Source organism: Sus scrofa, chromosome 6, assembly GCF_054392235.1.
Source record: "Sus scrofa isolate SSC_HxYL_T2T_F1_AM1 chromosome 6, Sscrofa_HxYL_maternal_Yorkshire_Landrace_v2.0, whole genome shotgun sequence".
NCBI lineage: Eukaryota > Metazoa > Chordata > Mammalia > Artiodactyla > Suidae > Sus > Sus scrofa.
In genome coordinates this window covers 103,208,203-103,224,648 of record NC_139388.1, presented here as the reverse complement: position 1 = coordinate 103,224,648, position 16,446 = coordinate 103,208,203, and the positions used below count along the sequence as shown (strand labels likewise).

The following is a 16,446-nucleotide window of genomic DNA, read 5'->3' as shown; positions in this document are numbered from 1 at the left end:
CTTTATTTCCGTGGTGACCTCAAGCCCAGGTGCCCCACATTTGGTGTAAGGTCAGGAGATTACCTTTAAAACAGTTTCTTCATACATTGTCTTCCTGTATGTAGAGACTTCCCAGTGGTGGAGATTGGAGAAGGGAAAGAGAGGATTTGGATATTCTTAAGCAAGTCTGGCAATGTCTGCAGCATTTCTCTTTAAATGCTCAGCTTACCATCATATTTAATACCTCATTATACTCTGAGTTCCATGAAGTCAGCAGTTTCCTCTCCTTAAAACTTTGCTGTGAATAATGTTTTCTTTGAGAAATATTTGAACAGTCTGCATGGAAGTGAACATAGCTCTTCTTTTATTTGCAATAAAGATATAATTGCTTGTTGATTCAAACAATATTTGGAATTTTACTGAAATTTTTTCATATTAAGAAAGACCCAGTGATAGAGCATCACATAAATTATTATTTACCGCACTTCTGTATTTTCAAGTAGTTGCATTTGTCTTATCTTTGTGTCAATAGACTTTAGTGAGTATTCCCTTAAGTCAAATAATGTAATATGACAGTAGGTGGCCTTAGGCGATGATAATGGAAATTAGTTTCTACAATAAGAAAAACACTTGTATTCACATGATAATATGATGACTGGGGTATAAAGCTGAATATTATGAGTAACTTGTTCTTTATGATAATTTATTTTGTGTTTGTGAACTGCATTACATTAACTTTTCATAGTAATGTTTGTGAGTTTTCACTATGGGATAAGAAGTGTTTTTCCTTTAAAAAAGAAGGAGTGGCACAGTGGGTTAAGGGTCCAGTGTTGTCACTGCAGTGGCTCAGGTCACTGCTGTGGTGTAGGTTCTGACTTTGACCTGGGAACTTAAATGTGCTGTAGGCACAGCCAAAAAAAAGAAATGTTGTAAATGCTTTATATATATTATTTTAATCACCATAGTAAGTGGACAACCTACTGGTGTCTCTTGTTGAAACTTTATTGCCCATTACATTGTAATACACTCAGCCTCTCCCAGCCCATGGAGAAACAAGGACACAAGAGGGCCCACAGGTCTAAGATACCCCCAAGTTTATTAAACTGGTATGAGTCCATATTAAAGAACTAAAAAGGATAAATATCAGTATCTTTTTAAAACAAAGTGAGATGATAATTCATTAATCTGGAAGAGTTATCATTCAGTACACTGTCTCTACTCTCTAGTGAATAACATGGGACATACTTTGTAATGTTCCAGATGAGATTTTGATATCATCTCATACATTCTGTAAAATCCGTTTTTGTTCTCTCACTAGCAAACATTCTCTGCCCTCTTTTTTAACACAATAAAATTACAGTGTCACATTGCCTATCTTTTACAAGCCATTTTACTTTAGTTGAGGAAAAAATGGAATTTGAAATGAATATAGATACTCAGTTCTAGCCTGGTCATTTTGCCATATGTGTGCCAGGCAAGTTACTGTTTTCCTCTCAACCTCTGTTTCCTCATCTTTAAATCTCATAATACATAATACCTATCTAGCAGGGATATTTTGAAGGAAAAAAAGACACCATGTGCATAAACATACCTTGAAATTTAAAATGTGATAGAAAAGTCGAAAAAGGTTAAGAGGTTACTTTTGTATTATTATTTTTCAAATATAACTCAAATATTTTGAAAACTAAAAATGCCATTTTTCTAATTTTTATAAGGTATTTTTCATAATTCTCAAAGAACTTCTAATTTTGAAGAAAAATGTAACCTGTAATGTTATTTTTCTTCGACTGGTCCTTGCTTACCATCATTCTAGTCTTTTCTGCTGCCTTGACAATTCATACTTACCTAAAGATAGCACATACTATGCAATTGTTTACTCATGTACTTCTTTGTTTTCTGCATTGAATTTTGAGTACCATGCATACAGGCTTTTTGTACTCTTTTGTGTTTGTGACCCTTGAAATCAATGAGTACATAATAAATTCTGCACAAATACATGTGTAGGTACATGGATGGGTGGATGAATATGTAACTGACTGAGATAGGCGGAATGCCAAAGACTTAACCCATAAGACCTAACAATATGTAGGGTATGTTTCCTTTTCCACTGAATTTGTTATAAATTGTTTATGTTCTGGGTATGATATTTTAAATACTGTACTTAATGCTTTTTAAAGCTTTATTGATAGTTTATCACAGATCAGTAGTTTTCCTTTAAACATTGTATTAAAAGATTTTCTGATTTCTAAATGTAATGTTAAAGAATTATGCCTTATGAGTAAGACATGTTCTATGAATACAAGTTTCTAAATATGCATAGCTGCAAAATATTTCCAGAAGCTGACCTTTGAGCTCATGTACTTACAAGGACTCAAACACTATTTCCAGTCTCTTTCCAGAGGAAGACTGGCATGCTATTTTCAAGAGACCTTTGCTTTTCCTCCTACCAACATGCCTTGGATAGTAGGAGTTACAATTCAGAGCTGTTGAGGGCTATTTTCTCCTTGTTCTTTTACTTGTCTTCAAGGAGGAAGAAGGAAATGAGAGCCACCAAAAACTCACTCATATGTATATGTACCATGTATTATGCATCTTCACTAAACAAATGGATTTCTTTCACTCAGTACTACTCATGACAACTTTAGCAATCCATAAAACATTTCTAAAGTAGGAGAAATAGGAAGATAGCAGTTCTGTAGTCTGTTCTAAGTTATTTGGAGTCAAGATTAACAGAACCTAGTCTGTGGCCTACCTTTCATAATATATGCTTTTATAATAGCCCTTTTCCTACTTGAGATACTACCTATCTTTACTTTCTTCTTGTCTCATCATTTTTATCTACCTCTAATCTGCTGTGTTTTAAGTAACTTTAAGTTACTTTAAATTCTTTTTAGAATAAGGGTTTTTTTTTGCATGTGAGGATGATCTGTAAAGTACTCATTACTTATGTTAGGGTTTTTGTAGCATCCTTGCATGAGTCGCCTGTCTCATTTTTGTCATGTAATTTTTTAAATTATTATTTCCTGATGGGTATAGTAACTTTTTAGCAGTATAAAGATCCTTTATTCTGTTTTCTCGTTCTAGGACTCCAGCCTAAGGAAATAAGCCTAAAAATGGAAAAAATTTCAACTTAGAAAGATGTTCATTGTAGCATTGTTTATAATAATTACAAGGTTTTTTTGCTTTTTACTTCAGTTACGTTCTCAAACCCTTAAAATGATAGTAAGGAGAGATTTTAAAGGACATAGACCCACAAGGACAAACAGCAGAAGAAATCAGAAAAACCAATATTTAGGAAGATAGAAATGTGAGCAATGAGTGGCTACTAACATAGAACAGAGTTTGGCAAACTTTATCTGTAAAGGGCCAGATAGTAAATGTTTTAGGCTTTGCAGGCCGCATGCCTCCTCTACCACCTCCTCCCTTCTCCCTCTTTCTCTTCCTCTCTCCTCCTCTATACTTCTCCTTTATCAATTCTTCTTTAAGTATTTTATAAGAATATAAAAACTTCGGCGTTCCCGTCGTGGCGCAGTGGTTAACGAATCCGACTAGGAACCATGAGGTTGCGAGTTCGATCCCTGCGCTTGCTCAGTGGGTTAACGATCCGGCGTTGCCGTGAGCTGTGGTGTAGGTTGCAGACGTGGCTGGGATCTCGCGTTGCTGTGGCTCTGGCGTAGGCCGGTGGCTACAGCTCCGATTCGACCCCTAGCCTGGGAACCTCCATATGCCACAGGAGCGGCCCAAGAAATAGCAAAAAGACAAAAAAAAAAAAAAAGAAGAATATAAAAACTTCTTAGCAAGCCAGATTTGGCGTACAGTCCAAATCCAGTTCCTGGTTTACAAAACCCAAGAAAATTGAACCCAAAGCCATTTCAACACAAAATCCCAGAAAAACTGAAGCTCAGCAATTAATGGCTTGGTGCCTGATGAATAAGACTAAAAACAAGAAGATTGGATCAAAATGTTTTTGACCTTCACATTCCTTTCCTAACCCTTCGAAGCCCACAGAGGACTTGGACAGCTCCTCGGCAGATGATTGGAGGCTGATTTCCTGACAAGTATAAACTTTACAGCCTAGACTGACATATCAAAAGAATAGTTTGCTATAGCTGTGAAATAACAACTGAAGGCATTAAGTAAGGCACAATTAACAAATTTTAAAACAAAAACCAAAATTGCTGTTGGAAATTAATTAATAATATGGTAGCAGAAATGCAAAATGGAGTATTGAGATTGAAAGATAAAGTTTAAGAAATCTTCCAGAAACTTGGAGACAAAAAGACAAAGATGGAGGAGGGGGAATGAGAAAAAAGAAGATTAATTCAGGAGATCCATTATCTTAATAAGAGTTCTTAGAAGACAGAACAGTGAAAACATCAGACATTCTCAAATAATTTTCTCAGAACTGAGGGAACATGGGTCTTTCAGGTTGGAGGGGCAGTTGAATACTCAGCACGATGGATGTTAAAAGCCCAAGACCAAAATTCATTATCCCGAAATTTCAGAACAATAGGGGCAAAGAATTTCCTCAAGCTTAGCAAGAAAAAAGGCAAGTTGCATATAAACATTAAAAAAAAAAAAAAAAAAAGAATGGCATCAGACTTTGCCTAATAACACTGGAAGCTAGACTGTAATGATGATACCTTCAAAACTGGGAATGAAATTATATCCCTCCAAGTATTAGGTAACTAAAACTCTATATCCACAGTAAGTGTAATCAAGTAAGGGTGGATGAAAGGTATTTTCTGACATGTTAAAATCTCAGAGTATTTACTTTTCCTCAGAATATCCTAGAGTTAGTGCTTCAACAAAAAGAGGGAGTAAACCAAGAAAGAAGATAGGATCCAAAAAATCCAAAGCAAAATTGAGGGAAGGTATTTCTAGAATAATAGGATAAAGGAAGATGCCAAGATGACAACTCAGAAGCAAATTTAGAGAGCAACCAGTCTGTTTTAGAGCAAGTTAGAAGCCTTAGAGAAAGAAGTGTAACAAAAAACAGTTGTATATTGATTTGAAGAGATCTCTACTTGTAGCAGATGAAACTTGCTGGGGATACGTTAAAGATGAGTATGTAGAAAACGAAGCAAATGAAAAGTCCAGATAATTAAGGTAAAATGAAGTTGTGTGAGAATAGATGCAACTAGAGATTATCATGCTAAATGAAGTAAGTCAGAAAGAAAAGGACAGATATCATATGATCTAACTTATATCTGGAATCTAAAATAGGGCACAGGATTTCCCACTGTGGCTCAGTGGACGGCATCTCTGCAACACCAGGAGGAAGAAGGTTCAGTCCCCAGCCCAGCATAGTGGGTTAAAGGATCTCGTGTTGCCACAGCTGCGGTATAGATCACAACTGTGGCTCAGATCTGATCCCAGGCCCACTCCATATGCCGTGGGGTGGCCAGAAAAATAGATGAAATAACCTATCAACAAAACAGAAACAGACTTATAGAGAACAGACTTGTGGTTGCCAAGGGGCTGGAGGGAGGGCGTGGGATGGACTGGGAGTTTGGGGTTAGAATAGACGGTAATGTCCTATTGTATAGCACAGGGAACTGTATCCAACCTCCTGGGATAGACCATGATGGAAAATAATAGTTTTTTAAAAAGAATACACACACACACACACATATACACACATACATATGTATATATATATATATATATCTCCCCACACACACACAATATGTATGTGTGTGTGTATATGTATGCATGACTAAGTCACTTTACTATGCAGCAGAAATTGGCACAACAGTGTAAATCAACTGTAATAAATTTTTTAATAAAGAGTGGAAATTTAGTAATAGTGTACTACTTCGCCCAACATTTATATTAATCATAATGTAGAAAAAAATAGCTATATTGGAAAACTAGGAGGAGGGAAAAGTGGATGTGTACAGGAGGAGAGGGATGGGAGTTGGTAAAAGAGAATCTGCATCTGCCACTGTAAGACAATAGACAATGCCTAAAACTGAAAAATACAGAAGCAGCAAGCTGAGTATATTACTTAAGTATATGGAGATAGATATTAGGGACGATTGTCCTTCACCAAGCCTTGAAAAGCTACTCTATCTTGTAAAATCATAAGCATGTATAACTTAGTAAAAATTAGTAAACAGAAAGGGGAATTTAATACTAATGGTTGGGGTCATGAATAATTTGTTTCCTTTGTGTAAGTTCTTACATTTCAAGTGTTCTATGTTGATGATTTATTCTTTCATAGTCTAGAATTTTTTTTTATTATTTAATTCATTGTGAATCTTTATTATTCTTAAGTACTTTCATTTGTTAGAAATTCCTAATTTATAGCATCTTGTTTAATATTGTTTCTTCAAAAAGACATATTTCCTAAGTATCAGAAAACACCAAAGTGTTGGGACTATAAAAATGAATAAAAACTTAATCTCACTTGAAGTGTATCATCTAAGATAAGGGGAGCATTGTGATAATAATTATAGTGCAGATTTACCTAAGACAGAACACACTCATGTCAGTGGAAATAGAAGCATAAAACAAGAAGCGACAATAGGGAAGCAGAATTAATAATACTTGGCCACCTATTTCATAGTGTGAGTGAAAAACACCAGTCAGTGATGACTCCCAGCACATTTATTGAACTCTGGGACCTATTGGTTCCAGCTGTTACATTGAAATATAGTATATTCAGTTCAGTATATCCAGGGAACATTGGGATGTTTGTTTTTGAAACTCAAGAAGAGGGCTGAGAAAGAGCAAGCAAGAAAATGAAGATGAAAGAGTGGATTCCACAATTTTCATCACATTCCAACAGAGTGGGTGAGATTTCCAAAGGGATGAGGTAGAGCACTGACAGTGAGTCAGAGACAGAGCCCTAGGGCACAGTCTGTGGCTTAGATGTTTACCCAGCTTAGGACATTCATCTCATTGGAGATAATTGTAGGTAGAAGAGTGAGGTGACGGGAGCACTGACAGTCAGGGACAGAGCCCTAGGGGACAGTCTGTGTCTTAGATATTACGTATTTTAGGACACTCATCTTATTGGACATAATCGTAGGTGGAAGAGTGAAGGGCCAATGGAAGTCAAGACTACAAGGGTAAACATCTTTGGGGCTTGACTGTAAAGGAGAGAAGAGAGATTTAGCTAGAGAAGGGGAATATAGGTTTGAACTTTTTTTTTTTTTTTTTTTATCTGTTTCATTTCTCTATCATCCTTAGTGTTTTAAGGCGAAAGAGACATGAACTGGAAAAGATGGCTTCTAGAGAGAAGCCAGTCAAAAAAGAGATTTGAAATATAGAAAGGAAGTGGAATAAAGCAACAAACAAAAGAAACAGGAGTTCCACTTGTGGCTCAGAGGGTTGAAAACCCCTCTGTGACAATGTGGGTTCAATCCCTGGCCCCATCAGTGGATTAAGGATCCAGCGTTGCCGCAAGCTACAGTATAGATCACATGCAGCTCAGATCCAGTGTTGTTGTGGCTGTGGTGTGGGCCTCAGCTGCAGCTCTGATTTGACCCCTAGCCTGGGAACTTCCATATGCTGCTGGTACAGCTATAAAAAGGAAAACAAAAAAAGAAATGAAATGATGACTGATCAAGTACATATTGGTTTTGTTGGAGCCCAAAGTTTACATAATTGGGAGGATGGGAGGTTCTTTATGAAATGAATAAAATAATTTGTTATAGGGCCCTGTAAGGGGACTGTGAAAGTGAGGAGTGTTAAAATATAAGCTTCATTAGTTCTAAGGAAACCCTCGTCAGTTCGTGATAGTTTAAATTCCTGGGGTATGGGGGAGGGAAGATATTAAGAGCATTGGTGTGCTAAACCATTCCTAGATGACCTGCTTTTGGGTCAGGATTTCCTATGTGTAGCAGAGTAGCTCCCTCACTGCCAACTATTGAAAGTCGGCCCTTACTAGGGTTTGTAAAAAGAAGAAACAAAAACAAACCCTCAAAATTAAAAAATAAAAAGAAAAAATCAAAAAAAATATTTTGTTAAAATAAATTTTTTTAAATTAAAAAATAAAAGCATTGGTAGTGATAGTAGCCTTAAACAGGGGAGATACTTCTTTTGAGACTTTCTATAGCTTTTACATTCCTGCAGGCTACGGAGCTTGTTATTCTGTTCATTGGTTTATCTGCAGAATTTGGAGTAGTGCTTGAAAATAGGTACTCAATAACTATGTCAAATGTATGAAGAAAAATGAGATTGAGTGCTAAAATAGCCCAGCTTAATTTTTAAGGAGCAAATTTCTTTGTAGTAGATAAGAGCATCCAAAAGGGAAGGGCCGTGAACATGGAAGTGGAAGAGAGTAGTCGTGATTCATGATGGACACTGAGGGGCAGGCAGAGTAGGGCGTAGGAGAATTGTCAAGAGAGTGGCTGAGATCATGCCATCTATGAGAGGACTAATCTTCCTACTGTTTAATGATATTGCAGATAGTGAAATTGCTGCTTCGTCATGGTGGAAATCCCTTTCAAGCTAATAAACATGGGGAGCGTCCAGTGGATGTTGCAGAAACAGAGGAGTTGGAGTTGCTGCTAAAAAGAGAGGTGCCTTTATCTGATGATGATGAGAGTTACACAGGTTTGTTCCACATGGTGTACATTCATCTGTTTACTTGACATCTGCTTCTAAGTACTTTACATAGTGCTATCTAGCAATTAAGAATGGTGAATTTAGTAACCTCAATTTAGTGTTTGCTACAGGTCCTCTCTGTTACCAGAGTCATAATACTGTTGCCCTATTGCTGTGATTACTTTTCCCCACAGATTGCTGGTACTACATGCCTGCTGCAGACTTTCCCCATTAGCAGCTACCACCACTGCTAAACACTAGCACCACTTGCTACACCACTTTTGACTTCTTTTGAATCATTTATACATAGCTACTCTCCAAGCCCTTCCTATCTTTTTCTGGAACTGATGAGTCTTTGCATTTTTATTTTTATGATTTAGGTGATTAAACTCTGGTCATTGTTGCAAAATAAGGCACAGTTCTACAAACACAGTTTTTAAATGAAAAGATCCTGAAAGAGCATTTCGGAAAACTTTTGGCATACTCAGAGTTTAAAAAAAAAAAAAAAGCAGTTAAAAATATAACAGAAAAATCTTTGCTGTATTAAAGAAAGTCTTTTGTGTACAGGTGGGAAGGGTTCACCATGTTTCAGGCAAAAATCCATGAAGAACTTATAAGTCTCACAACTGGCCATAGACTTACAGCATCTTAAACAGCTCCTCTAAGCAATTAGGTAATACTGCTCTTACATTGTTATATGTAAGCAAATAAAAGCAAACCATACTCATTTTATTTCAGACATTGCAGCAAGGCAATAGAACAACAACTATAGTTTTAAAAGAGAAAGGTCTACCATTTACTTTTTTTTGAGATATAATTGACATATAACATTGTATTAGTTTCACATCTTACAACATAATGATTAACTGTTTGTATACATTACAAAGTGGTCACTACAGTAAGTCTAGTTAATAACGGTTACCATACATAGTTACAAAGCTTTCTTTTAATGAGGACTTTTAAGATCTACTCTCTTAGCAGCTTTCAAATATGCAGTACAGTGTGAACTGCAGTCCAGTACACCGTCATGACTTCATAACCAGAAGTTTGTACCTTGTGATCTGCTTCACCCATTTCACCCACCCCCATCTCTGACAACCACAGTCTCTTCTCTCTCTCGATGAACTTGGTTTTTTGTTTTTCACATTACACATATAAGTGAGATCATATGATTTGTCTTTCCCTGTCTCATTTATTTCACTTAGCATATTGTCCTCAAGGTCCATCCATGTTTTCCCAAATGGCAAGATTTCATTCTTTTTTATGGCTGAGTAATATTTCAGTGTATGTGTGTGTATACCACTTCTTTATCCATTCATCCATTGATGGTCACTTTGGTTGTTCCTGTATCTTGGCTATTATGAATGATGCTGAGGTGAACATGGGTGCAGATATTGTTTCAAATTAGTGTTTTCATTTTCTTTGGCTAAATAACCAGAGGTTGAATTGCTGGATCACCTGGTGGTAGTTCTATTTTTAATATTTTAAGGAAACTCCAACATGTTTTTTTAATAGTGGCTGCACTAGTTTACATTCCTACCAACAGTCCACAAGCATTCCTTTTTCTCCACATCCTCAAGCCCCAGCACTTGTAATTTTTTATCTTTTTGGTGATAGCTGTTCTCACAGGTATGAAGTAATATCTTGTGTTTTGATTTGCATTTCTATGATGATTAGTGATGTTGAGCATCTTTGCATGTGTATGTTGGCCATCTATACATCTTCTTTGGAAAAATGTTTATTCTAATCCTCTGCCCCCTTTTAAAATCAGATTGTTTGCTATTGAGTTAAGTGAGTTATGTATTTTAGATATTAACCCTTTATCAGATACATGGTTTGTAGAGATTTTCCCCTATTCAGTAGGTTGCCTTTTCATTTTGTTGATGATTTTCTTTGCTGTATAGAACTTAAAATCCCAATATTTTATTATGACATGTTCAAACATACGGTAAAATCCAAAGAACTGTACAGTGAACACACTGTACCTGCCAGCTGAGTTTTGCAGTTGTTAACTGTTTGCTGTATTTCCTTTATTACATGATCATATGTCTGTCCATCTACCCATCAATTCATCGTATTTGATACATTTCTGATTAAGTTGCAGACACTTCTAAATAATTTAGTGTGCATTTCATTATAACTAGAGTTCAATTTTTATGTATGACTTTTAGGTAATATTTATATTTGTGAAATTAATAATAATTTAATAAAGCATTCTTTGAGTTTTGAGAAATGCATAGACCTCCATAATAAAACCTTATCAAGAGACAGAATATCTCCAGTACTCCAGAAAGTTCCATATGCACCTTCCTAGTCAGTGCCCACCCTACCTGATCATTTTATGCCCATCATGGTAAAGATGGTTAGCTAAGACTCACTAATGGCTGGTAAGTCTACGGGGAATTTTTTTGATATAAGGAGATATTTTCATGGCCTTTTCACACGACAAGAGAGAAGAAAAAAACAATCCAGAACCATCTGAACTGAGTGATTAATATTTACATCATCAAGGGAGGGACAGGTCATGTGCCTCTAGATAGCAACCTGAGAAGGATATAGCATCACTTGCGGCATTCTCGCTGAGGGTGAATAATCATGAGGAATGTTCTATTTCTTTTTAAAAGCCAGTGTCATCAAAGATTAAGAAATGTCAGAGCCACGAAAATCAGTAAAGGCAATAGAAATGTTCCAGGCTGTCCAGTGAAGTAATACTTGAAGGTAGTACCTGTTCCTAGACTGGTTCCTGTACTGGAGGGGGAAGTGATTGTAAAGGGTATTATTAGATCATTTAACAAGCGATATGGACAGTAGATTAGTGTCATATCAGTAAATTTATGAAGTTGACAACAGTACTGTGGGAATAAGAAAATATGTCTTAGGAAATATTTTCTTAGGATAATGAGCCGTGATATATGTAATGTATCCTCATATAGTTCAGGAAGAAAAATGTGTATATACATGTGTATAGAAAGAGAAATTATAAGGCAAGAGGGTGAAGTATTAACAATTAGTACATCTGGGTAAAGTATATATAGTGTTTAGTATTTTTTCTTTTTCTAACTTTTCATGAGTTTGAAATTATTTCCAAATAAAATTTAAAATATATGCAGGAGTTCCCATTGTAGCTCAGTGGGTTAAGAACCTGACATAGTGACCATGAGGATGCAGGTGCGATCCCTGGCCTCGATCAGTGGGTTAAGGATCCGCGTTGCTGCAAGCTGCAGCATAGGTCACAGATGCAGCTTGGATCTGGAGTTGCTGTGGCTGTGGTATAGGCCGGCAGCTGCAACTCTGATTCAACTCCTAGCCCAGGAGCTTCCATATGTCATGGGTGTGGCCGTTAAAAGAAAATTAATTAATATATACAAATACATAAAAAAATTTTTTGCTTTGTCCATTGAGAAGATCTAAAAGAGTGACTAGAATAGTAGCAGTAATCTTTAGAAATACCCAAATTAAAATCTGAAAATATTTTCTCCTAAAAGAAAACTAAGATTTCTTGGAAAAATGGATGGTGCTAATCTGGGGCAGGAAATATATAATAAGATGGGCCTGGAGCATCTTGTCATTGTGAATTTTGGGTCTTGTCAGAAGGCCTTAGGGAACAATTTGGAATAATACTACAGTAGCCAAAGATGGATAGTTTGAACTTAAGTGAGGGTGTTAATTGCAAAGATTTGAAACCCATCAAGTATGCTTAAGGCCCTGAATCTGTGATGATAAATTTTTAAATTAATTCATCATCAGACTAGACAGAAAAAGAGGAAAAAATCATTTATTTTGCCTTTCCCCTGTAAACTCTTATCACTGGGTAACCTCATTATGGGTGAGGAAAAATGTTTTTGATGAGCTTAATTCAGCTAAAAGAATGGAAAGAAAAGTTGACCATTTTGCAACCCCCAGTTAGTTAATGTATGGGAGCATTGAGTGTCTACAATTGATAACATTCAGTGAAAAAAAGAGAAAGGAAACATTGCCTGCCCCCTGCTGGAGGGATGCAGTACCCTCCACTCCTCAGTCTTCAGGTCAGAGGAGCAGGTGGAACTGCGCCAGGCAACGCCCAGACTGTAGGAAACCCCAGCAGCATCATTGTTCAACAGATCAGTTGTATGGAAGTGGAAAAGAACCACCTGTAGAAAAAAAACTAAAATGACTTCAAAAGCATATCAAACTTTAAAAAACAGGTAAGACTGAAAAATTAAGCCCGTATTTAACAGATGATTTATATTTCTCTGGGAGAATTTTGTACGAAACTCAGTTAAGATAAACAGCCCATGAAAGATTTAGAATACTGGGCTTTTTAATACTAAGGAACTTAATTAAGGTGATGTTAGGGGAAACACCTGATAATGCTTTTAATAGTTTTGAGAAGGGGCCAGCAATAGTGATAGCTTCTTTATTTCACTTAGGAAATGATTGAGGCTTCTACTTACAACCCATCCAGGAAGTTCTTATTGTGGTTCAGTAGGTTAAGAACCCAGCATAGGGTCTGTGAGGATGTGGGTTTGATCCCTGGCCTCACTCAGTGGCTTAAGGATCTGGTGTTGCCACAATCTATGGTGTAGGTCGTCAGTGTGACTCAGATCTGGTGTTGCTGTGGTGTAGGCTGGCAGCTGCAGCTCTGATTGAACCCCTAGCCTAGAACTTCATATGGCACAGGCGTGGCCCTAAAAAAAAAAAAAAAAGAAAAAAAGAAATTAAAAATAACTATGATAGAAGGGGAACTGATTATAAGATGAGACGCAGGGGGAGGGAGGAATAAAGAGAAAAAATATTGATTGGTTGACAGCCATATTTGGTAGTGGGAGGGTTAAATGATGAAGCTAAAACTGTAGGTAAAATTGTAAAGGTGGCAGCTTTTCTTTTAGTGTCTGTTTTCACTCCTTCTCCTTTCAAATAATGTGAACTAAAGTGTTTGGGACATAGATGTTAGTCAGTAAATAACTTGTTCAATTGGTGGGGAGGGGCAATTTACCTTAGGGATTATGCCAGAACCCTCCACCCCCCCCCCAAGCCCCCATAAATCCAAGTTAAACCTGTAGGCTGAGTTCATCCATTACTGAGGATGGGAGGGTTTGAGAAGACCTAGTCCAGCAACTGGGAGGTTTCATCCTAGTGCCTCAGCTTTGACTGGCAGTCTCGCGGGGAAGGCCACCCTCATTTCTACCACTTTCAGAGAGATGCCTCTTGGACTGTTTCAACAGCAACAACACAATGAGTAATTAAGAAAATTCAAGCATAGCACAAAGACTTTTTGGAGCTAATTTTTAAAAAGGCATGATCATACATGTAGACAACAAAGTAGATGAGCTGAAATAGGACCCAAATCCTTACAACACAGCAAAAATACAAAGAAAAAAGAATTCTTGCTGTGATACAGTGGGTTAAGAACCTGACTGCAGTAGCTGAAGTTGCTGCAGAGGCTCAGGTTTGATCCCCGGCTCAGTGCAGTGGGGTAAAGGATCTGGTGTTGCCACAGCTGCAGCTCAGATTCAGTCCCTGGCCCAGGAACTTCGATGTGACACAGGTGCATCCAGTTAAAAAAAACAACAACAAAGAGAAGGACAACGAAAGGAAAGATAAAAGGCTTGGGGAATAGCTCTAGTAGATCTAACATATGAATAATAGCTATTTATGGAAATTTAAAACGGAAAAACAGAAGCAGCTAGAGAAGTCTTTACTTACAGAAAAAGGTGTCCCTGAGCTGAGGCAAGCCTGAGTTTATCACTTATAAAGCTCAGTGAGCTCCACGTGAATGATTTAAGCACACAGACATACCCCTGTACATATGATCTAATTCCTTGTAAATTATGGATGTAACAAGTTACCCACAAGGAAATATAGTCACACTGGCTTTGGACTTCTAACTTTCACCAGTGGAAGATAGACTACAGTTCTTTTCTCTCAGTAGTCTAAGAATTCTGTACCTGGCCAAGGTGTTCACCTGTCAGGGTAAAAGAAAGATACTTGGAGACATTTAAGGATTTAAACGGTATTGTCGATGTATTTTCTTACATCTTTAAAAAAGAAATTACGGAAGAATAATCCAACAGTTTATAAAAGTGGTTACCTAATAGGAGGGATTAAAAAGAAAGGATTGTGAATTGCTAGTCTCTTTGAAAAACAGTCTGGTGACAATTAACAAAATACGAGAGCTCTCTCTTTTAGAGAAATATACTGAAATATTTCTGAATGAAATAATATGAATGGGATGTGCCTCAAAATGATACAGGAGTACAATGAATAGAGGTGTGGATTGGCCAGAGATCAATAGCTGTTGGAGCTGAGTTATGAGTACATGAGGCATCAATGTAACTTTCTGTCTACTTTAGTGTGGATTCAAAATTTACCATTATAAAAATATCTAGAAATACTCATACTCCTTCATGTAGCATTCACCCTTCTGAGAATGCTCCATGTTTATTACAGCACTGGTTTCAATGGCAAAAGAAAAATGTATAATTATACAGGGAATTTGTTGCATAAACGAAGGTGTATAGCCACACCATGGACTATTGTACAGCTGTGAAAAAGTATATCCTAATTCTGTGCCAGTTACTTGGAGAGATTTTCATAAAATATTGTTGAGTTAGAACAATCAGGATGAATGATCATAGGGAGTTCTCTTGGTGAGTTGTCACTGCTATGGTGCGGGTTCAGTCTCTGACCCGGAAACTTGTACGTGCTGCCCATCAGCCAAAAAAAAAAAAAAAGATGAGTGATTATAATATCTCATTTTTGTAAAAAAAATGAACATTTAAAAAAAAATCTATACATGTGTTTGCATATGCATGTGTATTTTTATAAAATTATGAACAGAATCTGGAAGTATGTATCCTATGAGCAGATGTGAGGCATGTGTTGGGAGCAGAGGCAGTGGTGATTTGGGTGGAAGGCAATGAGATATAGTCGGAGGTGATCACAAGGTAATTAGAGGGTTTGAGATTAGAGCAGTCTTCTCTTGCTCTGCATACCAGTTTATTTAATCCCCATGCCCTTCCCTTTATAGCCGAGCTTTGTGGTGCTTTAAGTACCTTCCATCCAAGTTGTTTACTGACAGCACGTGTGGTCCTGTCACTGCCAAACCCCTCTTCTTAGTCTGTGTAGGATTTGAGTGTTGACTGCATTCTTGCTAAAATCCTCCTGTCTTGACAGGTTTTAGAGATATAATTCTCTCCTGGCTTTCTTCAGTCTTCTCACATTGTTGCTTCTCAGTTCCCTTCTAGATCTCATCTTCATTTCTTTCTCATTCCCTTCCCATACGCCCCTGTGTTGATTTTTCCAAAGGTTTTGTTTTTTGGAACCCTCTTATACTGCATAATCTCCCAAATAAAGTTCACTCCCACTTACAGTTTTAACTACCATCTAAATGGTGAGGCCTTTTAAATATTTCTTTAGTCTGTACTTTTCACTCAGTGCTTCACGTGTGTATATTTAGCTGCCCTGTGGATATCACCACTTAGAATTCCCACAGAAATCATGTACCTGAATAGAAAGTCGTCGTCGTCGTCGTCCCCCCCCCCCCCCCCCCCCCGTTTAGACCTCTCTTGTTTCTCCTCTTTCAGATATTGACGGGATCATTCAGCTGTATGCATGTCATAAACTTAGTAGTCATCCTAGATTCCTCTTTATCCTTTTCCTTCTGCTCAATAATTCAACTGTTTTTGTGCACCCATTATTTGTTAGGCATTGTTTAAGCACTGGGGATATAGCTGATTAAGAAAGTGGAGATGCTGAAGTTCCCACTGTGGCGCAATGGGATTGTCAGTCTCTGCAGCACCAGGACACAAGTTTGATCCCTGACCCAGCACAGTGGGTTAAAGGATTTGGCATTGTTGGAAGTCACAGCTGCAGCTCAGATCTGATCCCTGGCCTAGGAACTCCATATGCCCCAGGGCAGCCAAAAACAGA

At 37.3% G+C, this 16,446-nt stretch overlaps 1 protein-coding gene across 6 annotated transcripts in view; it reads left to right on the top strand.

Annotated features, from left to right (window-relative positions):
* The window catches only part of ANKRD12 (ankyrin repeat domain 12), a 117,500-nt gene that overhangs the window by 63,722 nt on the left and 37,332 nt on the right, over positions 1-16,446 (top strand). For all 6 annotated transcript variants that reach the window (XR_014807537.1, XR_014807536.1, XM_084964051.1 and 3 more), the window contains one exon: positions 8,397-8,544. Coding sequence is in view for 4 of the 6 variants with exons in the window: in XM_084964051.1 (XP_084820177.1) it covers positions 8,397-8,544 (148 nt within the window). In the remaining 2 variants the exon portion in view is untranslated. The remainder of the gene's footprint in view (positions 1-8,396; positions 8,545-16,446) is intronic.